This window comes from Myxine glutinosa, chromosome 11, assembly GCF_964187855.1.
Source record: "Myxine glutinosa chromosome 11, kmMyxGlut1.1, whole genome shotgun sequence".
Lineage (NCBI taxonomy): Eukaryota > Metazoa > Chordata > Myxini > Myxiniformes > Myxinidae > Myxine > Myxine glutinosa.
Genome location: NC_136271.1, coordinates 31,121,056 through 31,148,661, shown reverse-complemented (window position 1 = coordinate 31,148,661; position 27,606 = coordinate 31,121,056). Strand labels below are relative to the sequence as shown.

At 48.2% G+C, this 27,606-nt stretch overlaps 1 protein-coding gene across 1 annotated transcript; it reads right to left on the bottom strand.

Moving 5' to 3' along the window:
- Window positions 1-1,112: 1,112 nt before the first annotated feature.
- On the bottom strand, window positions 1,113-26,709 carry LOC137436540 (uncharacterized). The gene is made up of 3 exons (XM_078786515.1): window positions 26,586-26,709; window positions 17,538-17,711; window positions 1,113-3,746 (listed from the first exon to the last, which is right to left on the bottom strand). Exons 2-3 carry the CDS (start codon window positions 17,709-17,711, stop codon window positions 3,471-3,473), a joined length of 450 nt encoding a protein of 149 aa, XP_078642641.1. The 5' UTR covers window positions 26,586-26,709; the 3' UTR covers window positions 1,113-3,470.
- Between the last annotated feature and the right edge of the window lie 897 nt (window positions 26,710-27,606).

The window sequence follows — 27,606 nt, the reverse complement described above, 5'->3', positions numbered from 1 at the left end:
CTCATGCGGCCTCAATCAAACCCAATTATTTTACTCGAAAAAGTTTCTTGCTCGGAGAGCAGACGTGGTGATTGATCCTAGGACAATTTCGCAAGCACAAAACCATCCCTCCCTCCCTCCCTCTCCCAATTCCATAAAAGCTGTGAAGCAATGTTATGAGGAACTCCAGATTAAGCTCTCCCACCAAAATTTGTTTGACAATTTATCACCATGTACCATGCCCGATGCGGAACGTTGGTTCTGCTGAACCAGTCGGGTCACCACTCCCACTCAGGAAGTCAGGGAAGAAATTTGGAATTTGTTCAGGATGCCGGCGATAGAATGGCACCGTGGGATCTTTAACGTCCACCAACCCATGCTGGCAGACGGGAATCCCAGTTTAACGTCCATCCAAGGGACGGCACACACATTTATGAATCGCCCTGTCTGTGCAACAGGGTGATGACAGTTTATAGCTGGGTCGGGATTCAAACCCAGTCTAGACAGCTTTGAGGTGAGTGTGTATACCTCTAAACCATCCTGCCAGCCCATTCTACAATTCGAGGTGTTTATCAATGTTTGAGATTATTCTGCATCTCAAATCGGAGTCGATTATGGAGCCAATTCCTTAAATGCAGTTTTAAATAAAAGCCTCTGCTCCATTTAAAAAATCATCATCCCTCCTATTGGTTCATAAAAGATAACAATCTAGCATTTAAGTTGTTCCACTTGGAAAAGCAAAACTTGAAGCTCAATTTATTTTACTGTAAGGCCTGTTCTGCATGACCTAGTGGATTTATTTTGACATACTAGACCAAGGCCAAACTAAAGTCTGGTTCCTCTTACAAGGCCAAGACAAAGTTATGGGGAAGGGAATTTTTTTTTTTCAGTGGTACTTCTCTCAAAAAAAGTATTATAGGCTATAGCCATAACAAAAAAAAATAAAAAATAAAAAAAATCAGATGATGGAGGCATACCCATCAATGCAAAAAAGAAGATTTTTTTAAAACTCAAAACTTGATACTGCATCATTCCTGGTGGAACTTTTTGCTATCTTTCAACTTTTCTTTATGGGGGGATTTGCGATGGAGCGCCATCGTTGAAAATGTAACGTGATTAATAGCGCACACGTGCCTGCACGAAGTTTCATCTCGGCTTTGAGGAATCCATTAGAACTTAAAATGCCAATGATATTTGCATTTTGGATATCCCCCTCCGATTCTGGTGAATTAGTCAGGTTCAACTTGAGGAAAAAAAAAAAAAAAAATCCCAAAAATAAATCCAGATAGATGTCGATCCACTCTAGATTTGCTTTGGGCCATCACGTACAAGGAAGTAGTCAGGTACGAAGGATGCAGGATAGAATTGGCCGTGCGCAACTGACAACGCTTTAAAACTGTCTCAACTCCATCGTATTTTCCAACAAATTTCTTTTTCTGCTCTGAAAGTGACGTCGTCATGGCCACCATATATGAGGCGCTGCCTGTGGCAGAGGCAACTGAGCAAATAATAAAAATCCTGCAATCCTGTCGGTGATTAAAAATTGGTTGCTGGGGTAATCCAAGACAGACAAATTATTTTTGAATCAGGGGAGGGGGGAAAAAAAAAAAAAAAAAGGAACAAGCCACTGAATCTTACTATAATTCACCAAATGTCTGTCTGTCTGTCTGTCTGTCTGTCTGTCCGTTCGAAGGTACCGTAAAAACTGCTGAACCGATCGCAAAGATATTTTGGGTGGATAATCCTGGGATCCCCAGGAGTAAAATAGGCTATTTAGTTTTCCCCAATTTCAGCTTTAGTGTCCAGCATTCTCAGGTTTGGACTCCCGCATAACATTTGCGTGACGTTCATTGTGACGTCTTCTTACGTCGAGCAACGGTGCCCGCCCTATGGGCGGGGCTTCAATTGGGAGGCCCAAATGAAAAGGCTAAATATCGGAAATTGAAGGCTTTTTTTTCTTTTAAACGATTTATATAAACATCCGTTAAATCTCGATCGGTGCAGCCGTTTGTGCGGCACCCGGGAAAATAAAGTCATGCGGGAGCAAGTATCAGCAGGATGTGGCATGGCCTCCCACCCGTGCGTAGCACGGGTATTTCTCTAGTGAAAATAATTTGTAAAAGTCAAATCCAGGAACATAGACTTGAAAACAGAATAGACAAACGATTTACAGTTATCAAAGAGGAGTGTGACCACCTCAATGTTGCCAATTTAAAATACCAACCAACGTCCTGGTCCAAGGTAACTGCATATTTTAAGCTCACAAATCCAGCAACAATTCGCCAAATCACGTATCGCAAGTATGAACGCCTGGAAACTCGCAGCCACCTTAATACAACAAAGCAATAACTCGACCCCAGCTGTCCCAAGAAGTAATTAACTTGTATTTAAACACTACTATGCCACCTTGAATTATGTTCGGGCTGCAAGTGATAATTCATAGATCGAGCTTGGGACGTTACGACTACAACGGCCTTGATGATTCCAATCTTTAAATGGGGTCGGCTAAGGAATGTTTTTGGCCAAAGCGTCACAAATCAGCTGCTAAGGCCTGGCATTCAACTGAAGGTGGCAGGAATTTGGTCATGGTGTCGAAGATAGCTCACCTACTTTTAGCGAAAGACACCACGAGATCTTTAACGTCCACCAACGAACGACCAGTGCTGCCGGACGGGTCGTCCCGCTTAACGTCCCACCTACGGACGGCACGCACATTGATGCCTCGTCCTGCCTGCGAGACGCCAGGCTGGTAGTTTATAGCTGGGTCGGGATTCAAACCCAGGCTACATGGCTCAAAGGGGAGTGTGCGTACCTCTAAGCTATCCCACAGGCCCATATTTTGCAACCACCATAACCTTTTCCATAAAACAATATAAATGCTCAAAACAGAAATTAAAACAACCTCATCCATTTCTAAATTAAAAAGAGGCTCTGCTGACATGTCTGCTATATCATCAATGGAAGTCTGCTGTGGATTCTTTTAGTATTCCTAAACTTTTGGCTTTGATTGGCGTAGTGCCAAGAACTGTAAAACTCTCCCTATTTAATTTAAAATATGCAATTTTTACTTGCACCTGTGCAAATCGCATTCATTTACACGCAAAAAGTGTCTACCGGATGGTTACACGGAACTTTTTGGCCACGCTGATTCTTGGATTATGCACCGTAATCCCAACGTTCAACGTGTGGGCAGTACATGGCCAAGGACGCATGGGGTACACGGCGCATTGACCGTTTCACCGCTAGCCTTTATCAGTGCAGATGCAGAGCACCACCAGCTTTGTGTCTTTTCTGATGCGGTGTTGTGAGGTTCATGTGTGTTTGTGTACATGTGCGTGCGTAAGTAATGTAGGATTACGGAAAAGGCACAAAAGGAAGAAATGTGTGTGCAAGTGAGTGACGTGACAATTCAAAAGTGTTACGATGGGAAAGTTCTTTGCGAACCGGGATGAAGCAAGTTGGCAACATGGCTTGTGTTTGCATCTGCTTGCTCAGGCCTGGACTTTCAGTATGTTTTTCAGAACCAGGGTCATATGCTGGAAGCAATCTTCATGCCAGGCAGAATCGCTCTCTGCAGTCCAGGTGCCTTTTACTTTTCCCCTTTCGATCCTGCCATCTCCTTTGGAACCATCTGTTACCCAGTGGCGTGGAGGTGGCGGCAGGGTGTGTGCCGAGGGAGAATCGCTGAATCTAGCACCAGCGTATGCCCCGGAAGGAAGCAGCAGCCTGGGTGCATCATGGCTGACAGGTGTAGTGGAAATGTCATTCTGAAAGAGTGGAAAAAAAAATCACCATATTAGTCATGCTCAGCATCTCTGCTTTGTTGTGTTCTCTTATTAAAATGTGTGGCATCCGGGATATGTGGCATCCGAACCCGTTATATATATATATATATATATATATAAACCTCCTAAAACTTCCCCGTGCACACCGAGTACTTGTAACCGCCAGTTTTCAACTCATTGCATTCAAGAGTGCATACAAGTTCAACAAGGACATTAAAACCAACAGCGCAAATTATATGTGTGTAATAGTTACGTTTGTGGGGGTAGATGATGAAATCTCATAGAAAAGATAGGATTGTATACTATTAGCATGGACCGTGGATGCGTAGGAGACATCTCGATGTATTAAGTAGGGAAACTGGAGCTTAAGATTGTCTTCACATGGGAGGTGGAGGTATGTCAACTACATAGCGGTTAAGGTAGTTTTCCCCCAGTTTGTGATTGCCTCCTGTGGCTTTTCCCTACATTTTTTTTGACAACTGCAACAAGGCCGGCCATAAAACCATCCATAAAAACTCACGCTTGTTATAACAACAACCGCCCATTAACCAACCATAACAGACACCATGCCGACAGAAGCCGAACGTTCTCGATCGACAATTAAACTCCGCCTACCAACCTAGTAAGGAAAAAGGCCACGCCCCGAAGTTCGTCATTGGTCGAGCCCGATCATGGGGCGATTCAGTGGAACTCGGCAATTGGTCGGAATGACGTCACAGGGAAAGTTCGAGCAGGAGAAGAACAAGAAGAAGAATCCCCCACTCTCTCTCTCGGTCTGGCTTTTGTCCCCGTCGGTCGCTTTTGTGCTGGTGCTTCTGGCTAGTGTGCACTTTGGAGAAAAGGAAAGAAGAAGAAGAGCGCGTCTCTGCTCTCGGTGTGGTCTCTTGTTTCTGCACGAACGGGAAGGTTTGTCATTGTTAGTCCCTTCACTCGAACAGACAGCTGGCATTCTTCGGTGTGCTCGCGTCATTGATCGGTGCCATTGTGGGGGCTTTGACGCACGGTCCTTTCATTGGCAGTCCTCATCCTGCCCTGCCGACCTGACCAGTTTTGACGACCGCCAATCACCACAATCCACAAGCACCAATCTTGGACCAGAGCTGAGTGCTGGCCGGCTAGGGGAATTTTATTTTATTATGTTTCCCCTTGTCTGTTTTTGTGTCTGGGTGGAGACGTCTCACTGTAGGAAATATTCGATTCACCTCCACATTTATTTTCATTAAATTACTTATTGTTGTATTCTATTTGTTGTCGTGTTTCTCTGTTCGTGGTTCTGAGAATAAACCCGTGCGGCTTCCGTCTGTGGTAAGCGCTGTGGTTCCTTCACCCACGCACAAAGGACCTACCGACAGTTTCAGTTATGCGCCTCGGAATTAAGGACCGTTACAGCTATTCGTCATCCAGCAGTGTTAACCGCCTAACCCCCGGGGCTGACACGACTATATATATATATATATATATATATATATATATATATATATATATATATATATATATATATATATATATATATATATATATATATATATATATATATATATATATATATATATATATATACATGCATACATGCATACATGCATACATGCATACATCATACATATATATATATATATATATATATATATTGTTGCGGATATGGCATTTGGCCTCCATATCCGCTTGTAAATATTCCCCAATACTCCCCAACTATCCCCAATCCCCCATTCCCTAGTCCCATTGCCTGTAAATAACACTCTGTAGAACCGACCTTCCCCTTTTTCCCCCATTAAATGTCGTGCCCAGGTCCACCGCATCTCACGTAGACAACTTTCGGACATCTTGCTAGTTATTCTTAGTCTATGTCAGTTAAGGACTCGTTTCCATTAATTCTGACTCTTCGTTGCACCAGAATGTGATTGTATGGCACCAGTAGTGAGTTTAGGACCTCCCCTTACCTCCTCCCATCTTCCCCATGCAACAACAACAACTACAACAACAACAACTACAACAACAACAACTACAACAACAACTACAACTACAACAACAGAGGAAATGGGGGCGGCGCGGCGCGGGGAGTGTGCGTCCTCACTCCGGCTCGGTTAGCCGCCATTACCCATGTGCGCCGACGGGGTTACCACGAAGGGGCTGCCTGTCGGCCCCTCGTCAAGGGCGGAGCCGGTAACCCCCGCACCCAATGAGAAGCAACGGGCCGATTCCATCTGGGGCGGAGCTAACGAGCCGAGGGCGTGTCACTCCCCGCCGGATATACGCAGCGACTTACCGGACGTGACGTCAGATGCGCCCCGAGCTTGAAGAAGAGACAAGTCGCGACCTCCGAGCGCTGAGCGACCTCCCCGCATCTACTGGACCGGACCGGGTCGATTTTGCCCCTGAGCCAAGGTGCACCTTGAGCCATCGACTACCCGCTTTCCTTGCCATCAATCCCCGTGTGAGTCAGTTTTGTCCTGTTTATCTGTCGTCTGTCGGGGCTACTATATAAGACCGTAATTAAGTGCCCACCTTACTATGCTGTCCCTCTCATTCCTGTAATCTAACCTTCCGCCATAATATAACCTCCTCCGGAGGTCTTGAGAACCGTATCCCTGGTGTCGTGTCATTTTAATCCCAGCCGTTGTGTCCTTTTCCTTCATTGATCTAGCGTAGCGCGACTCGGCCAAGGTTCGAGTATAATCGGGTAAACGTGCAGACGCGGTCATACCAAACCGCTCGGCAAACCAACATCCACAACCGCGTCTGTAACAATTGGTGTCAGGAGTGTCGGATTCGGACCTGGGACTAAATTTATTAGGCCCAAATTTTGGAACACCAATTGTACCACTAGGGTAACAATTGGTGTTGGGAGGTAGAATTCGATCCGGAGCGCGTTTCCCGCGCTCGAAATTATAAAGACGAAATTCGATTGTGTTTTACCAAATATAAAAACCCGAATTTTGAAAGTCGCGCTATGGCGGATCAAGACAGCTGGGTTCCGGTAGAGGAGAGTGAGGCAGGGTCGGTCCAGGACCAAATTGAGGGACGCGAGGAGAGTGAAGCAGTGAGGGTAGCAGACGCACAAAATAGCGTCGTTGCGCCCGACGTTGCGGGAGCGCAAAATGGCGCCTCGCTGGTCACCGCGCCCGCGACCGTGGCAGCGCCCCTGGTGGATTCGAACCTTTTCCTCCTGCAAATGAGGGCCCTTATGGAACAAATGGGAGACCAAATGGTGGGAATGAGGGCTGATAGTGAGCGGTTGGGAAACCAAATGGGGGTGATGGGAAACCAAATGGGGGTAATGGGGAACCGGATGGATGCTCAGAGTGAGCAATTGGGGGTAATGAGGGACGAAGCGAGGGGTACCGGTGAGGGGTTAGACAAGAAATTTGGGAAGTTAGACAATAATTTTAAGGGATTAGACAAGAAATTTGGGAAATTAGACAATAGATTAGGGGAAATACAGGAGGGGTTAACGGGGGTAGAAAACAGAATGGCCGCTCAAGAGAATCAAATGGAAGGGATGCAAAAAGGGTTAGAGGGGTTAGAAAACACCATGGAAGGCAAATTGAGGGACATGAGGGACCAAGCGGAAAGGGAAGTTAAACAAATGGGGCAGCAGATAGAGGGGGTCAGAATGGGGGTAGAAACCAAACTGGATGCTCACAGGGAGGAAATGGAGCAGATGAGGGTGGCATCTGGGCAGGAGATGCAAGTGATGGGAGAGGAGATCAGAAGAGGGGTGAGTGAGGAGGTCGGAGGAGTGCGCGAGGAGGTGAGGCACTGTAAGGAGCACATGGAGAAGGAGGTGAGAAAGGGGACTGTAAAATTGCAGGGGGGCATCGAGGACCTGACGCAGGAGGTGGAGCAGCTGACGGTGGGACAGACGGAGTTAGTGGAGCAGGTTCAAAGGAACACTGCGGTATTAGGAGGTTTAAAAGCGACACAGAAAGAACTAAAAGACGACTTGATAGCGACGAAGAGGGAATGTCAGATGGTACGTGAGGGATTGACAACGAGGTTGGACGAGGTGATAGAGGTAATGGAGACGACGGACCGGCAGGTGAGAACGCACATGGAAACGGTCAAGGTAGCCTTAGAGGATGAGCTTGAGGAGACGTACCGGGAAATAAAAGAGGTGAAGCAGAAATTAGAAGAAGTGGAAGAAGGGGTGAGCGAAATTAAGAAGCGACGGAGAGGGGATAAGAAAGAGATAAAAGAGGAGATAAAAGAATTGGTCCAAAGTCTGTGTTTGGATCGTGATGATGTGCTCATTAACCGGATGAGGGATTCGCAGGTGATGGAGGAGAAGCGAAGAGGAAGAGGACCCGGTGTAAGTGGTGACCAATATGGTCGTGCGTATGATGCGCCAGGGGATTTAAGAAGCTTGGGGGTCGAGATAGACCCGGGTGTTCGTGAGAGGCCGTTGGTGAAGTGTGCGACAGGTCTGGTGTGCGAAAAAGGAGGTGTGCAAGAAAGTCCGACTCTGGGGTGTGTGAGGAAAAAGTGCGTGCCAAGGAGTGAGGGTGCTGGCGAGAGTGAGTCGGTCGTAGCGCGTGTGCGAGGGGGCACATGGAAGCGCGGTGTGGTAAGTGTTACAGAGGGTGTGACGGGAGAGTGTGCGCGAGAAAGGTGTGTGACGGACAGGTGCATGGGGAAAGAGTGCGCTGTCAAGAGTAAGGGTGAGTGCGCTGTCAAGAATGGAGGTGAGAGTATTGAGAGTGACAAGGAGAGTGAGTTGGTTGTGACAGGTGAGCGAGGATGTACACCTGGAATGGAAGGATGCACACCTGGAATGGTAGAGTGTGAGTGGGAATGCACGCTGGAGTTGGTGGTGAGGCACGTGGTTGGGTGTGCGAATGAGAGCACACCTGTGATTGTCACAGAGGAGGTGACCGAGGAGGGGGCGCGAAGAGGTGTGTTGGTGAGGTGTGCGACCAACGAATGTGTGCCAAAGTGTTCGGTGGTCAGGTGTGTGACCAAGGCTGTGAGTGGAATGAGGGTACCTGGGTGTGTAAGGAAAGGTACGAGGAGCATGGGCACGGCTGGATGTGAGCAAGGAACGGGCTGCGGGGTGTAAGCGTCCAGGTGAAGCATCGACGGTAACCGGTTTAGAGGTTAGAGCGACTTTTAGCCGAATCGGGCCCTCGGTGCGTGCTGGGCCTCGCTTTGAACGGCCGCGTCCGTGCTCCAACGAGGAGCATGGGCACGGCTGGATGTGTGAGCAAGGAACGGGCTGCGGGGTGTAAGCGTCCAGGTGAAGCATCGACGGTAACCGGTTTAGAGGTTAGAGCGACTTTTAGCCGAATCGGGCCCTCGGTGCGTGCTGGGCCTCGCTTTGAACGGCCGCGTCCGTGCTCCACTAGGCGGAGCGGGCAGCCCGATAGAAAGGGTCGTCATGGCGACCACTTTTTGTTGAGGTATTCCGGCAGGTCGAGATCGGGACATTGGATGGCTCCACGCCGAGATGGTGCGTGGGATCTCGGCACGGGTAAGCCCCCGTCCCTGCACCGAATGCCGGACGCATCCAGCCGCTGGCACAGAACAACCCGCATTCATGGCTTGGCTTTACGAAGCCGGGCTTTGGATAGGAGTTGGCGCACCGAGAGGCATTAGTGAGTAGACTTGGTGATGAGGTTAGTGTTTTGGACCCAAAATTAGAGAAAAACAAAATTTGATGATTGGCAAGGGATTGGCAGTAATGATTGACAGATGATGGGTAGTGATTGGCAAATTTTTGATTTGTGGAAATTTGATGTGCAAAATTGGTAGGGAGCGATGGGCCCGGTGGGTAAGGGTGGCATCCCTGCCACCCTTCCCATAGTGGGGCAAAGGAGCAATAGCTTATGGGGTGTATGGCAGTGAAAACTAGCCCGGGTGGGTTAGGTTATATTGTAGGGATCTAGCGAAGATGACATTAGGTGACGTTAAGTTTAGTTAGTGACTGATACCTGTAGTGGGGACGCAGGTAGATTAGTGTGGATGATAATGACGTGGGAGCGCAATAGTTTAAAGGGACGACTGGGAAGCGCAAGTTTCAGAGGGGAGTAGTTAGGTGAGATGATGCTGTGTGAGAATTGAACAGGTGTGATTGCACAGGTGTGCAACTGGACAGGTGTGTGGAGCAGTGTATGAGTAGTGAGTGTTGTGGATCAGCGCGAATGCTCTTGGGGAGAGAAGGGTGCAGGTGGCACCAGGTGTGAGAGCACAGGTGTGCAAGTAAAGGTGTGTGGAGAGAGTTGGAGTAAGTGGTACGGAGTGGTGTGCATGGTGCGAAGGTGTGGATGGGGGAAGAGTGGACCCCTTTCACGAGTACCCGGGGCGGGTAGTGTAAGTGTTAGGCAGAGGGTATAGGTAAATTGTGGTTGGATATTGGCATTTGTGGTGCGGTTGCAGAATGGTATTTGGATGGGTGCAGTAGTGTTGTGTTTTGTGGATACAGTAAGGGGTAAGGGAGGGGCCATGTAGGTTACCTGGTGGGGGGGGGCGTACGGTAGGAACGTACCTGTCTCACCTGGTTCCCATGTGCCCCCAGTGTGCATTACCTTGCATTGCGTGCACTTTTGCGCCCTTACCACCTTACTCACTTGTCTGCTTCTTTTGTCTCCCACCTCCGAGGATCTGGCTTTGGGGCAGAGAGAGAGGAGAGAGAGGTGCTGGCTCCGCAGTTGTGGGCCTGCACTTTCGCTGCTTGCTGCCTGGATCGATACACCTATGGACCGCAATGTTTGTGGCCGCCCACCATGGACCGCAGTTCTTTTGCGGCCAAGCACCACCCATTGATGGACCTCTGGGTCAACGTGGCACCTATGCCAAACAGGTGAACCACTAATAGTTGGCCCCCTGACGGCCACAATAAAGAAATGGACGCGGTTGGCGCCTTTCTTTATTTTTAAAGAAGCCAGAAGGCCAAGTGCACCACACGAAGAGCAAGAGACACCTGCAGGGTTAGGGGTTGTTGAATTTATTTTTATTCATTGAACAATGGTGACTGCACCGGATGGTGCTGACTGTGTGATGGGGTGGTGCTTTTGGTGCTGGGAAGGGGTGCTCTGCACGTTATTAAAGGCCGTAAGGCCACAGAGCACTCGTGGGTTGGTGTATCGATGCTGGCATGCGTGCTCTCTCTATGCATAACATCTGCATGTGTTCCTCCAAAAACAGGTCCTGGATCGTAGTGTAAATATCAGCGTAGTCTTGTAAATAATGCTCCCTACCGGCTGTATGTTTAGTTTGCGAATTCTTTCCGCAATTCGGTTATCCTGTGGGCGTGTTTCTGTGAGGAGAAGGGTGCAACGTCGCAGGGGGACATATTTACTCATTTGTGAATATCTGTAAAACTGTCGCACTCAGGGTAGAGTTAATAGTAGAGGGAACTACATCTGAGTGCCACACTAAAATAGGTAAAAATTTATCGGGTCGGGACGCCCCGAGGGTAGAGAAGGGTGCAATGTTGCGGATATGGCATTTGGCCTCCATATCCGCTTGTAAATATTCCCCTATTTCCCCAATACTCCCCAACTATCCCCAATCCCCCATTCCCTAGTCCCATTGCCTGTAAATAACACTCTGTAGAACCGACCTTCCCCTTTTTCCCCCATTAAATGTCGTGCCCAGGTCCACCGCATCTCACGTAGACAACTTTCGGACATCTTGCTAGTTATTCTTAGTCTATGTCAGTTAAGGACTCGTTTCCATTAATTCTGACTCTTCGTTGCACCAGAATGTGATTGTATGGCACCAGTAGTGAGTTTAGGACCTCCCCTTACCTCCTCCCATCTTCCCCATGCAACAACAACAACTACAACAACAACAACTACAACAACAACAACTACAACAACAACTACAACTACAACAACAGAGGAAATGGGGGCGGCGCGGCGCGGGGAGTGTGCGTCCTCACTCCGGCTCGGTTAGCCGCCATTACCCATGTGCGCCGACGGGGTTACCACGAAGGGGCTGCCTGTCGGCCCCTCGTCAAGGGCGGAGCCAGTAACCCCCGCACCCAATGAGAAGCAACGGGCCGATTCCATCTGGGGCGGAGCTAACGAGCCGAGGGCGTGTCACTCCCCGCCGGATATACGCAGCGACTTACCGGACGTGACGTCAGATGCGCCCCGAGCTTGAAGAAGAGACAAGTCGCGACCTCCGAGCGCTGAGCGACCTCCCCGCATCTACTGGACCGGACCGGGTCGATTTTGCCCCTGAGCCAAGGTGCACCTTGAGCCATCGACTACCCGCTTTCCTTGCCATCAATCCCCGTGTGAGTCAGTTTTGTCCTGTTTATCTGTCGTCTGTCGGGGCTACTATATAAGACCGTAATTAAGTGCCCACCTTACTATGCTGTCCCTCTCATTCCTGTAATCTAACCTTCCGCCATAATATAACCTCCTCCGGAGGTCTTGAGAACCGTATCCCTGGTGTCGTGTCATTTTAATCCCAGCCGTTGTGTCCTTTTCCTTCATTGATCTAGCGTAGCGCGACTCGGCCAAGGTTCGAGTATAATCGGGTAAACGTGCAGACGCGGTCATACCAAACCGCTCGGTAAACCAACATCCACAACCGCGTCTGTAACAATATATACAGTCATACATATATATACATATACATATACACATATGCAAGTTGCATCTGATTGGGGTAAACGTAACCACAGTACATACAAGGCTGAATGATACCTCATTTAAGAGCTATTGGGTCCAGACAGTGCATGAGGATATTGAAAAGTATTGTTCTTCATACACTCTCGAGTTATGTTAATTTTTGTTGCACACATGGTGTATATGCTCGTGTCACTGGTTTGCACAAACACAGGAAGTAAAAAAAAACAAAAAAAAAACTATTCAGTCAATCTTTCTATATCTATCGATATATCGGAATAGATATTACGAAAAAAATAATAATAATAATAAATAAAAACTCGATTGGTGAAGCCGTCCACAGTGCTGCCATCAATCCATGTCACTATATGTCTATTGAATGCTCTTCCGGTCCGGTATGAAGAGGACACAGGCGTCACATGCTCGCCGCTTCTTCGACCGGGCCACTGTCAGTTGCTTGCTTTTTTTGGTGGTCGTGCGGATTTTTTGGCCATCGAGTCTGCCCTCTGCATAACCCCGGCTCTGCTCCCTGCTTCGCCTGCCCGGCTCCTTCGCCTGCTCGCTGTTTCCTCGGGCACGCTCTCGTGGGTTGTGACCATCGCAGCGGTTTGGTGGCGGTTTCCCGCCGTGATCTTGATTTGTAGCGGCGGCGGTCGATTGCCGCTGCATTTGCCGCTTTGCCGTGATCAACCTTGGCCTCGTGATCGTCTCTTTGCTCCTGCCTGCCCTCTGCTTGGTCCCGGCTCTGCTCCTGGCTTCACCTACCTGGCTCCTTCGTTTCCTCGGGCCCGCTCCCGTGGGTTGGGACCATCGTTTCACCTCCTCAACCTTGGCCCCGTCTCGTCTCTCCGCTCCTGCCTGACATGGCTCTGCGGTACTCCACCGCAAGGCTCCTTCTGCTCAATACCCGCTCCACCCCATCATGCATCTCTGCCATCAAATCAAATGGACTCCTCCGACGACCCAGGTACATTCACCGTGGCTCCGGTCGTAAGTTTGTATATTTGCAATCAGGTCACTCCATCCCCGTCCTCTGGTCGGCTCAGCGCACTCTCACTCTTCGTCCCAGCGCACCTGGTCACAGCAACACACACAATCGCACCTCCTGCCTACGAACCATGGCGAAATCACCTGAATTCATCCCTGCTGTTCAAAACAACATCAAGCTCACCCTGTTCAACGCCCGGTCCCTCAACAACAAATGCCTCATCCTGAACGAATACATCCTGGATAACAAACTGGACTTTCTCTGTCTCACCGAAACCTGGCAACAACCTCTGGACTACTACACACTCAACCTCACCACACCCAATGGATATTCCTACGTCAATAAACCACGCTCAGAGGGCCGAGGTGGTGAAATTGCGGTTATCCACCGTCAAGACATCAGGACCAGCCTCATCCCCATCGCCTCATCCTCATCATTTGAACACCTGGCTTTTAAACTCTCTGGTCGCACGCAGTCAGTCATGGCTTTCGTCTACCGCCCTCCCAAACCACACCCATCATTCCTGTCTGACTTCTCCTACTTTCTGACCCAGCTATGTTCCCTCTCCCCCTCAATCCTCCTCCTTGGTGATTTCAATATCCACATGGACTCCACTGACTCCACAATAACCACTGACTTCACTGATTTACTCACCTGCTTTAACCTCACTCAACATGTCAACTTTCCTACCCATAACCGTGGTCACATTTTGGACCTTGTCTGCTCCACTGGATTAATTTTGCACCATCTCTCTGGCTCCGACCTCACCCTCTCTGACCACTTAGCTATCACTATGACCATCAACATCCCCACCCCAACACCAAGACATTATCGCACAATCAACTTCCATAAGCTAAACGCTCTTTCACCTACCTCATTCTCATCCACCCTCTCTGCAAAAAATGTCAACTTCTCCCTTCGTTGACCTCCACACCCCTTCCGACCTCACTGACTACTACAACCACACTCTCTCCTCCTGCCTTGACCAGCTTGCGCCTGTAAAAACCAAAACAGTTTCTTTCACCCATTCTGCTCCCTGGTTTACCCCTGAACTCCGCCTGATGAAAACTCGTGCTCGCCAACTTGAAAGACTCCGCAATACAACAGGTCTCACAGTTCACTCCCAGGCCTACAAGGACCACCTACAACACTATAAAGATGCCCTCTCCCGCTCCGCCTACTACTCTCAAATTATCCACTCTGGCTCCGGAAACCCAAAAACACTCTTCTCGACAATAAACAAACTCCTCCGCCCCCTGAACACCACCACCCAGTCATTCACAGTGGACAACTGCATCTCCTTCTTCTCTTTCTTCCAACGCAAAATTGACAACATCTACAACAGCTTGACCACCACCACACCCGCTCCCCCTCCAACCACCTGCCCCCCCCCCCCCTTGTCCTGCCATCCCCTGTCTCGGTTCTCCCCAATCTCCCCTACTGACCTCTCTGAACTCCTCATAGGAATGAAAACTGCCACCTGCACTCTTGACCCCATCCCCTCCATCTTTGTCAAGGCCTCCCTCCCTGCTCTCTCTCCACTTATCATTGCAACAATAAACTCCTCCCTGTCTACAGGCATCGTCCCACCTTCCCTCAAAATTGCTGCTGTTACCCCATTCTAAAAAAACCTGGTCTAAACCCTGACACCCTAAACAACTTCAGACCCATCTCCAACCTACCCTTTCTGTCAAAAGTTTTAGAACGCGCTGTAGCCACTCAACTCAAACATCACCTCTCTGCCAATAACCTGTATGAAACATTCCAATCCGGATTCCGCTCCAACCACAGTACTGAAACTGCTCTCCTCAAAATCACCAACGACCTCCTCTCCTCTCACGCTGGCAACCTCAACATTCTCGTCCTCCTCGACCTCAGCGCTGCCTTTGACACCATCGATCACACCATCCTCCTCACCCGACTTGAATCCACCTTTAACGTTACCGGCACTGCCCTCTCTTGGATTAAATCATACCTCTCTGACAGATGCCAGTTCATCTCCATCAATAACTGCAAATCCCCCACTGCTCCCCTCCCCCAAGGTGTCCCCCAAGGTTCAGTTCTTGGCCCCCTCCTCTTCATCCTTTACCTGTCCCCCCTCGGTCACTTAATCCGCCGTCATGGTCTCCAATTCCACTGCTTCGCCGATAACATCCAGCTTTTCATCTCCACCAAGTCCGTCTCCACCGACACCCACTCTATCCTGACAAACTGCATCACTGAAATAAAATCCTGGCTTCAACTCAACTTCCTCAAGCTTAACTGTGATAAATCTGAAATAATCATCATTGGCCCAAAAACGCTCACAAAATCCACCCATAACTTTGCCCTCAACATCAACGGTATCCCAGTATCCACCTCCCCTCACATCCGGAATCTTGGCGTCATCTTTGACCAAACCCTCTCCTTCGACAAATACACTAAACAGATCACAAAGTCAGCCTTCTTTCACCTGAAAAACATTGCCCGTCTCCGCTCATCCCTCTCCTCCACGGCTGCAGAAACCCTCATCCACGCCTTCATCACCTCCCGTCTGGACTACTGCAATAGCCTCATCTATGGTTCACCCTAAAAAATCACCAATAAACTCCAATACATTCAGAACTCCGCTGCCCGTCTACTCACCCATTCCCGGACCCGTGACCACATCATCCCCGTCCTTTACAAGCTTCACTGGCTCCCCATCCCCCAGAGAATCCAGTACAAAATCCTCCTCTTGACATACAAAGCCCTCCATAACCTGGCCCCATCCTACCTGGCTGACCTCCTCTCCAGACACACTCCCACCCGCAACCTCCGCTCTGCTGGTACCAACCTCCTGACCCCCCCCCCATCCGGACCAAATTCAGATCCTGGGGGGACAGGGCCTTCTCCATCGCTGCTCCCACCCTCTGGAACTCACTACCTCACACCATCAGAGACTCCTCCTCACTCACCACATTCAAAACATCACTAAAGACCCACCTGTTCAACACTGCATCCAACATTCAACCCACAGCATTTAACCCCTTACTATCTCTTCTCCTTCTCCCTCCTTTTGCTTTAAATATTTCCCTATTGATTCTTGTCTTTTTGCAATTGTTGTTTTCATGTGTTGTTATGCATTATGTTTTGCACTCTGTCAAAGCGCCTTTGGGCTTCTTGAAACGCGCTATACAAAATAAATGAATTATTATTATTATTATTATTATTAATAATTATGTACTGTTTGAATGTCGGTTGCATCCTGTCTATTAATTACGTACTGTTTGAACGTCAGTTGCATCCTGTCTATTAATTAAGTACTATGAAGGCAGGTTACACAGCAATGTAGGTCCAAAGTAAATTTAATGTTTCAAGGATTTAGGGATTTACAGAATGGAAGTTAAGACAGTTTCGGGATTAATCTGTCCAGGACAATGAATCAAGTATGTTTGAACTGCACAGGCGCTTGGTTCAGTGCAACAATTCCTTCTTGTGATGCCAACTCGTTCACGACCCATGACCAGACACAAATATTTTCATATGAACGCCCGACCCGTGACCAGACAAATATTTTCACATGAACGCCAAAAACTTACTGTGAAACAATTTTTTGCAATCGATATGGACCAATTCCGGATTACATGCAAACAAACTTCCGACACCAAAATGCTGGGCAATGACAGAATGAAGGTACCCCTTTGTAGGTCAAGCATTTTACATTGACAAAGTGTCAAAAACAATTCCACACACATGTGAACACAAGGCCAATCTATCACACTGGGCCGACATCACCACATGACCAGTATTGCATATAGGACGTGCTTTACTTTGAGAGATTCACCGACGATCAAGCAAAAGCTGGTTGCATCAAATCTGCATTTATCATGATAATGCACAGATTTCCACAGGCCCACAATGAACCACCTCCTCTCCCCATGACAGCAATTTGGACAAGATAGATCATTAAGGAGTTTCCTTACGAGGAACTTCAACACAGGAGGAGCTCATTTGACTAAACATTAGGCCAGAGTATGGTCAATTAATTTTTTTAAATAATTAAACAGGAAATGCACCTGAAAATGCCAATATCACCAATAGGTGTCACTTCTGAACATCACACTAAACTGATAATAGCTCCTAAGCAAATGGCCTAGCAAGTAGTTCACACAGCAATATTACAAGCTGCCAAAAAATAAATAAATAAAAAGAGGAAGGGGAAGAGGAAAATCTTTCATCCAAAATACATACTGATGGTCGCCGCAGCTGGACCTTGCTCCGTGCCCGATTCCTGTGCAGCGGCTGTGCAGGTGCAGCCACAGATTTACACCTACTGTTCAACATATCTTCGGAAAGTGCTGCAAAGCTTGTATTACAGTGTTGAGTTCCTGGATGATATTGCTTCGAAACGTCTGAACGTGTCATCTAAAAATACAACAAAGAAAGAAGAGAAGTGAGACAGGTATCAAAATCAAAATAACCTCGTGCGGCGTTCAACCAAACACGAGACAAAAATAAAAATAGCAGAAGTGCATTCAATGTCGATTGGCATTGGTGGTCACCCTCGTGACTCCATTCACGACAAACTATAGAGAATGGCTGCGTAGGTATCATAGTGTAATCTCGAGAAGCGTTACAGAGCAAATTGGGTTTGGTTGATTATCACCTAGGACGAGGCTGGCTGTGCTTACGCCCAGCGATTTCGCTCGGTCGCCATTATAGTAGCGGGCGCACGACAGCGATCAGCATGATGCATCAACTGGCTCGGTGGTTCCATTGGAAATCGGTATCATGGCAGCCAGGCCCATGATCCAAGTTGGAACGACAGAATCAGTCAGCCAGCATGACCGCTAGTTTTGACGCGGTTGTCAGTTTTGACGCTGTCGTCGGCGACCTATATATTGTTGTGAAAATGACTCCGAGGGATTAATAATGCATAAAATAGCGCAGATATTTCCTTCACGATTGTTTGGAATAAGCGTGAAGTAATCAAATGTGATATTAGTTACAATACCTGACACTTTTATGTAGTAGACAACATCAAACATCTCCTCATGTCTGTTTCTAAAACCGCAATTCCGTTTGACACGTTTATTGACGTTTTACCCTTTGTAATCGGTCATATATGTCCTTTTAAAGCATCTCGTAAGACTGGACATGGGAGTTTTGACAGGACAACAGAAGGGTGTCATCTGCCGTGGCTCATTTACACCAGTATTGTTGAAGTGACTGGTCATGAGAAGTCGCTCCACATCCAAACTGGGAGCGAGCTCAATAGCGCAATAACGAGCGAAAGAGGAAGGGCAAAGGACATTAAGGCCAAGGGTGGTTTCCAGAAATTTTGAAAGCCCACACCAGAGGGTGGGGCTGGATGGGGAAGGAGTTTCCCAGACCAAATGCCAGGGAAGGTTGTGCCATGCTTATCAGGCTTTCCTGCTGCACCAGGCCCCCACCCAGCCAGCTCTGACTCTGCTACTGGACCGGAGGGCATCAGCTCACATTTCCTCTTTCTGTGCCCTTTTCACCCTGTCATTTGCGCTCGGTCATCTTTATAGTAGATCTTAAGTAGAAGTGGTAGAAGTAGAAGTAGAGTTTCCGGTCCTTAGTAGAAGTAGTAGAAGAGTTTAATAGTAGAAGCTTAAGTGGTTCCGTTTCCGGTCCGGTCGTGAGAGGACGCTGGCGTCACTTGCTCGCCGCTTCTCTGACTGGACCATTGTCCGTATCTTGCTTTCCTGGTGGTCGTGGCGGATTTTTGGCCATTGAGTCTGCCCTCTGCATGGTCCCGGCTCTGCTCTGCTGCTCCTGGCTTCACCTGCTCGGCTCCTTCGCTGTTTCCTCGGGCTCACTCTCGTGGGTTGTGCCTATTGTTTGCAGCGGCGGTGGTGGCGGTTGGCCGCCGTGATCTTGATTAGCGGCGGCGGTCGTTTGCCGCTGCATTTGCCGCTTTGCCTCCTCAGCCTTGGCCTCGTGCTCGTCTCTTCGCTCCTGCCTGCCCTCTGCATGGTCCCGGCTCTGCTCCTGGCTTCACCTGCTCGGCTACTTCGCTGTTTCCTCGGGCCCACTCCCGTGGGTTGTGACGATTGTTTCGCCTCCTCACCCTTGGCCTCGTGCTCGTCCCTTCGCTCCTGCTGGCATGGCTCTGTGGTACTCCGCCGCAAGGCTTCTCCTGCTTAAAACCCGCTCCACCCCATCATGCATCTCTGCAATCAAATCGAATGGACTCCTGCGTCGACCCAGGTACATTCACCGTGGCTCCGGTCGTAAGTTTGTTTATTTACAATCAGGTCACTCCATCCCCATCCTCTGGTCGGCTCAGCGCACTCCCACTCATCGTCCCAACACACCTGGTCACAACAACGCACAAAATCGCACCTCCTGTCTGCGAACTCTGGCCAAATCACCTGGATTCATACCCGCTGTACAAAACAACATCAAGCTCACCCTGTTCAATACCCGGTCCCTCAACAACAAATGCCTCATCCTGAACGACTACATCCTGGAAAATAAACTGGACTTTCTCTGTCTCACTGAGACCTGGCAACAACCACTGGACTACTACACGCTCAACCTCACCACACCCAATGGATATTCTTACATCAATAAACCACGCTCGGAGGGCCGAGGTGGTGGAATTGCCGTTATTCACCGACAAGACATCAAGACCAACCTCATCTCCATCTCATCTGCTCCATCATTTGAACACCTGGCTTTTAAACTCTCTGGTCACACACAGTCAGTCATGGCTGTTGTCTACCGCCCTCCCAAACCACACCCATCATTCCTGTCTGACTTCTCCTACTTTCTGACCCAGCTATGTTCCCTCTCCCCCTCAATCCTCCTCCTTGGTGATTTCAATATCCACATCGACTCCACTGACTCCACGCTAACCACTGACTTCACTGATTTACTCACCTGCTTTAACCTCACTCAACATGTCAACTTTCCTACCCATAACCGTGGTCACATTTTGGACCTTGTCTGCTCTACTGGACTAATTTTGCACCATCTCTCTGGCTCCGACCTCACTCTCTCTGACCACCTAGCCATCACTCTGACCATCAACATCCCCACCCCAGCACCAAGGCATTATCGCACTATCAACTTCCGTAAGCTAAACGCTCTTTCACCTACCTCATTCTCATCGACCCTCTCTGAAAAAATTTCCACTTCTCCCTTCGTTGACCTCCACACCCCTTCTGACCTCACTGACTACTACAACCACACTCTCTCCTCCTGCCTTGACCAACTTGCGCCTATGAAAACCAAAACAGTTTCTTTCACCCATTCTGCTCCCTGGTTTACCCCTGAACTCCGCCTGATGAAAACTCGTGCTCGCCAACTTGAAAGACTCCGCAATAAAACAGGTCTCACAGTTCACTCCCAGGCCTACAAGGACCACATACAACACTATAAAGATGCCCGCTCCGCCTACTACTCTCAAATTATCCACTCTGGCTCAGGAAACCCAAAAGCACTCTTCTCTACAAAAAACAAACTCCTCAGCCCCCTGAACACCACCACCCAGTCATTCACAATAGACAACTGCATCTCCTTCCTTTCATTCTTCCAACGCAAAATTGAAAACATCTACAACAGCTTGACCACCGCCGCACCCGCTCCCCCTCAAACCACCTGCCCCCCCTTATCCTGCCATCCCCTGTCTCAATTCTCCCCAGTCTCCCCTACTGACCTCTCTGAACTCATCGGAATGAAAACTGCCACCTGCACTCTTGACCCCATCCCCTCCAGCTTTGTCAAGGCCTCCCTTCCTGCTCTCTCTCCACTTATCATTGCAACAATAAACTCCTCCCTGTATACAGGCATCGTCCCACCATCCCTCAAAATTGCTGCTGTTACCCCCATTCTGAAAAAACCTGGACTAAACCCTGACACCCTAAATAACTTCAGACCCATCTCCAACCTACCCTTTCTGTCAAAGGTTTTGGAACGCGCTGTAGCCACTCAACTCAAACATCACCTCTCTGCCAATAACCTGTATGAAACATTCCAATCCGGATTCCGCTCCAACCACAGTACTGAAACTGCTCTCCTCAAAATCACCAACGACCTTCTCCTCTCCTCTCCTCTGACGCTGGCAACCTCAACATTCTCATCCTCCTCGACCTCAGCGCCGCCTTTGACACCATCGATCACACCATCCTCCTCACCCGACTTGAAACCACCTTTAACATTACCGGCACTGCCCTCTCTTGGATTAAATCATACCTCTCTGACAGACGTCAGTTCATCTCCATCAATAACTGCAAATCCCCCACTGCTCCCCTCCCCCAAGGTGTCCCCCAAGGTTCAGTTCTTGGCCCCCTCCTCTTCATCCTTTACCTGTCCCCCCTCGGTCACTTAATCCGCCGTCATGGTCTCCAATTCCACTGCTTCGCCGATGACATCCAGCTTTTCATCTCCACCAAGTCCATCTCCACCGCCACCCACTCTATCCTGACAAACTGCATCACTGAAATAAAATCCTGGCTTCAAATCAACTTCCTCAAACTTAACTGTGATAAATCTGAAATAATCATCATTGGCCCAAAAACGCTCACCAAGTCCACCCATAACTTTGCCCTCAACATCGACGGTTTCCCAGTATCCACCTCCCCTCACATCCGGAATCTTGGCATCATCTTTGACCAAACCCTCTCCTTCGACAAATACACTAAACAGATCACAAAGACAGCCTTCTTTCACCTGAAAAACATCGCCCGTCTCCGTCCATCCCTCTCCTCCGTGGCTGCAGAAACCCTCATCCACGCCTTCATCACTTCCCGTCTGGACTACTGCAATAGCCTCCTTTATGGTTCACCCTCAACAATCACCAATAAACTCCAATACATTCAGAACTCCGCTGCCCGTCTACTCACCCATTCCCGGACCCGTGACCACATCACCCCCGTCCTTTACAAGCTTCACTGGCTCCCCATCTCCCAGAGAATCCAGTACAAAATCCTCCTCTTGACCTACAAAGCCCTCCATAACCTGGCCCCATCCTACCTGGCTGACCTCCTCTCCAGACACACTCCCACCCGCAACCTCCGCTCTGCTGGTACCAACCTCCTGACCCCCCCCCCCCCCCCCCCATCCGGACCAAATTTAGATCCTGGGGGGACAGGGCCTTCTCCATCGCTGCTCCCACCCTCTGGAACTCGCTACCTCACACCATCAGAGACTCCTCCTCACTCACCACATTCAAAACATCACTCAAGACCCACCTGTTCAACACTGCATTCAACATTTAACGCACAGCATCTAACCCCTGACTATCTCCTCTCCTTCTCCCTCCTTTGTGCTTTGAATATTTCCCTATTGATTCTTCTTTTTTTGCAATTGTTTTTATGTTTTGCTATGCATTATGTTTTGCACTCTGTCAAAGCGTCTTTGGGCTTCCTGAAAAGCGCTATATAAAATAAATGCATTATTATTATTATTATTATTATCTTCCATCTGCTTGGAAATCAGCCAGCGTCACTGCACTAAATAAAGAAGGTGCAAACACTGATCCCCTCAACTAGAGATCTATCAGCTTACTTCCAATCATCAGGAAGGTCATGGAATCCATAATCACAGTTGACATAAACTCATTCCTTTTCTCCAACAGCCACATATCTCAGATCATCAATTCGGATTCAGACCTGGTCACTCTACCTAGCCATTATCTTTCTTGGGCAAGCCACTTTCTCAGTTGGCCTCCAATGCCAGACACTGACTGGGCATCCTCCATCGTGTAAAGTCCTTCCTTGATACACCTGAGCTTCTATCCACCGACACAGCTTTGATGCGCAGCTCTCAATTTTGGGCTGGCTCTCCTGCCTCACATTTTGCTTAGCTTGACACCATGGAAACCAAGCCTTTCAAGATAGTTGGAATCTCTGATGATGAAGCCAAGTCCATCTAGGCCTATCATTTTGCCATCACCAGCAGGTCTGTGGTCTGTCTTCTTCCACCTGAATTTTCTGGTCTTCTACCCTCTCTGTGCTGTCCCCCTTTCCCTTCCCCCCTCCAAGCATGGTATCTGCAGGACACATGTGGTCCACCAGCAACCACCTCCTAGTGAAACTGCCTAAATCCAGAACCACTGCTCATCTCAACTCATTTATTCCACTATTCCCACCTGTGGACCCACCTTCCACACAGTTTTCAATATCATTCTCTCCAAGACAGCTATTCACCACCATCTCAAGTCATCACCATCCAAAACCATCTATTCTACACCCATTAAGCCACCCCCACCTCTCCCAAAATTTTGCTTATGTATTCATCTAGTCCACCCCTTGCGTTATCCCTCAACCCTCATCGTAACCTGCATCCCTTGTTTGTCATTGTTTCCCCCTTTCTCCTGCCTGTCCCTTTATCCTGTGTCATGATTTGATTTGTGTCACAGCTCTTCCATGAGCCTTGACCTTGTAGTAAAAAAATAATAATAATAATAACAATATATATATATATATCTATATATATAAAACACAGTTTGTGTGTGTGTGTGTGTGTGTGTGTGTGTGTGTGTGTGTGTGTGTGTGTGTGTGTGTGTGTGTGTGTGTGTGTGTGTGTGTGTAATGTTACCGATAGACTCCGAAACGGAGAGGCTCACGTGCTTGATATTTGGCATAGACATGGCCATTGAGCCTGGGATGAACATGGCTGAGACCATATTTGACGAGATCCAGATTTTTTTATTCATATTTACCTCAGCGCATTTCAGCGAAGACCCGCTAATCTCAGCCAGTGCGAGCAGCTCGCTGATTCGCTCAGAGCGATCACGTGATGTTCCATCCCATCACACGTCACACGTTTGCACGTAATTCAGGGCGAAAAGCCATTGTGTTTTTTAACCTTTATGCGATCGTGTTTTGTGTCGATTTTGTGCGATATGAATTAAATTTTAATTCATATTTCGTGTTTACGAATTCGAATACGAAGGATTTCCCCTTTCCCCTTTCGATTTCAAATACGAATCGAATACGAGCTTGAGTCGAGAGGGCGAATGTACGGGTTGGGAATGTACGGGTCTCCCTTCCCCCGCCCGGCAACGCCGGTACTGGAGGGCGTGGGTCACAAGATCGGTGAGTCTCCAAAATCCGCTTCGTGCTCTTGCGAAGATGCAGGACGATGTCGCGATTGTTGTGCTGCTCTCCGACCATGAGAACTACAACGTCATTGTTGACTGGCCCTCCCCTTCCCTCCCCTTCCCCCTCCCATCCCTCACCCTCCCCATCCCCCCCTCTCCCCCTCCCCCACCCTCTCCCCCTCTTCTCCCCTCCCCCCCCCTTCTCCCCTCCCCCCCGGCAATGCCGGGTACTTCTGCTAGTATATATATATATATATATATATATATATATATATATATATATATATATATATATATATATATATATATATATATATATATGGATGACTAGAGCAATGCGACTGTCGCCAATATGCCTCTGCATAGTCCCACAACGGGTATATGCCCTCGTACACTGAAAAATAAACAACTTTGATTTCAATCCCTTCAGCTGCTTTCAAGTATCACATTTTTACCAGCAATGACAGGTTTCACATCGATCGGTGAAGCAGTTTCAGACATAATTATTTAATATTTTCCTTCAATCCAATATGGCTATCACAACATGTGACCAATGATGTTTTTGTGATTATCTTTCAATCACCATGCCTAGTCAATGACAACGTAAAGTTTTGAGTCAATCAATTTGGTGGTTTGGGAGAAGATGTTTTTTTTGGGGGGATTTTAAAAAGATTTTTAGGATAAGGAATTAGATTAAAACATTTTTGGCTGGTATACCACTCCACCTATGGTGTCATCATTATCATGCTTTTGTTCCCCATTGGGAGTACTTGACAATGTGCCAAGTTTAAAATTTTTCCATTCAGCAGTTTCCGAGAAATGTTTTTTTCATTATTTGCGTTTATTCCGAGATGGCTGCCATACCACGTGACCTATGACGTCACAATTCTTTGGGCTTCTTGAAAAGCGCTATATAAAATAAATGTATTATTATCTATATAATAATAGCGTAAGGACTCGACTTTGTTATCCCTTTTACGCTGCACCCAGTGACCCGATGCCCATGGCACTAATGGATTTACGATCTACGAACCTCGCTCTTTGTTTGTCACGTACAGACATACTCGAAAAATCTGAATTATCTGACGTTGGGGCCCAAAAGCATCCGATTAACTACCGATACGACACCATCTTACGACGCCATCGTATTGGCGTCTGCTGGGCGAAGGCGAAGCAAGCCGTCCGCTGATTGGACAGGCGAAGGCGAAAGCAAGCCGTCCACTAAGTGGACAATCCAGAGCATGCATTTGTGCCGGTGTCGGCGATCGTTGTTCATATACGCACTCTTCATTCTCATCTTTCTTCCTAACTTACTCTGACAAGCAAATCCCCTATGCCATCCATAATGGTACACTCTATCCATGCACCACATCCTCCCTTCCGTGGATGTTCCACGGGTTTCGGCTAGTTATTATTCATTATGATAAAACATTCCGCATAGGTGTCACACCGACCCTGAAAGTTTCGTCTCAATCGGACATATGGTTGCTGACAAAAACGAGGTTTAGCCCGTACGGACTGACGGACGGACAACCAGAAAACAATATAATGCCACCTTCGGAGGCGGAGCCATAACAAAAAGGATAATCAAAACCAACTTGTGCAATTTAAACGTCACGTGAGGATATCAAATAAAATTGAAAGTTCCCTTAAAAGGAACTTCAATGCAGGAGGCCATCGGGTCCATCGACCCCGCACAATGGTTGCCAACCTACTGTTTTTGACCAAGGGGGCATGGCCTAAGTGTCCCCGCCACACGAGTGCCCCCCCCCCCCCCCCCCAACGCTCCACGTCTAAGGGGGTGTGGCTTGTTACCCAATTTAAGACCATAGCAACAAGGTAGAGCTAGTAGTTTAATCAAGTCCCTCCCCCCCCCCCCCCCCCCCTCTAATGATAGTTGATACAAACCGTAACGCTAAATCCGCAAATCAAAACCATAAACCCAAATCGATCCGATTCAGGAGAAACGTCACCGAAACTGCGTCAAGCTGAGGCAAGAGCCAAAGGAAAATTCCATCAATATATATCGATTAGAATCGGGTCGGCCGCACCGAATGTATCATCAATAATGGATTCCTAAACACAAAGAACAACTCCGAGCAAACACGAATAGTCATGGACGATAACTCGACCAATAGAAAGGTCCATTTCCTCATCCCCTGACAAGGGAAAAAAAAATACATGACGCGTAAAGGAAAACAAAACAATGTCGCATATCATACCAAGAGATAGAGATTGAATAAGATCGTACCCGCCAACTGTATCCAAGCACTGCGACCCGCACAATGCTCGGTCTGAGCCGCAAACTCAATGTAGTGAGCGCCGAAATCACCCAACAACAGCAACCATCAAATGGCGATCACAAAGAACCCGGAAACTCATTACGTATTCTCCCCAATCCGAGGCTCCGCCCATTCAGAGCCCCATTGGTTCTTTGAACGCTCCGCCCATTCAGAGCCGAACTCGCTCGTTGGACGCTCCGCCCATTCATAGCCGCACTCGCTCGTTGGACGCTCCGCCCATTCAGAGCCCTATTGGTCCGTTGAACGCTCCGCCCATTCAGAGCCCCAATCGCTCGTTAGACGCCCCGCCCGCTCAGTTTCCTTTGCGATCGTTTTATCCCCGCCCCTCCAATCGCCAAAACACGATCCGCCATATGCTGTCCACCTCATGGAAAGTATTTATTGAATTTTTGTCATCTTATATCCGAAGGCATTTTTTTAACAGATTTATAATGATTGCAGATAGAAACTAGAACTGCATTCTTTAGAGAGCATAGCTCCGCCTGATGAACAGTTTACGTTTTGTATCCCACTGATAGGTCGGATCTGGATTCGGACCTGAACCAAAATCGAATCGGCTTGTCTAATCATAACCAACTCATCCATCAAGTTTCGCCCAAATCCATCCGTAACTTTTTGAGATATCGCGCTCACAGGCAGACACACAGAGGTGACCTGTGTCTACCTTCGGTGACGTAGGTAACAAAACTATAACTGCAGGTATTCGCTCCACGCCTCCACCCATCAACCCCAACCGTCAATTTTATTAAATAAATAGCAAGGGTATGTTTGATCCAATTGTCTGAACCGCTTTAAATATAAAGGCTCGGCAGACCAACGCACTTAACTTGGTGACCATTGTTGACCTTTGACCCCATTGTGAAATTGGACCATTAATATCTGCTGATGTTTAGTAGGGGCTGTGGCAAGGTATGCTTATGGCAGGTGTTGTCAGTATTAG

Coding starts and splice junctions, on each gene's coding strand:
- LOC137436540 (XM_078786515.1), bottom strand. CDS start 17,711: ATGACACGTTCAGACGTTTCGAAGCAATATCATCCAGGAACTCAACAC. Junction 3,747..17,537: donor TCCAGCTGCGGCGACCATCA/GTATGTATTTTG, acceptor CCACTCTTTCAG/AATGACATTTCCACTACACC.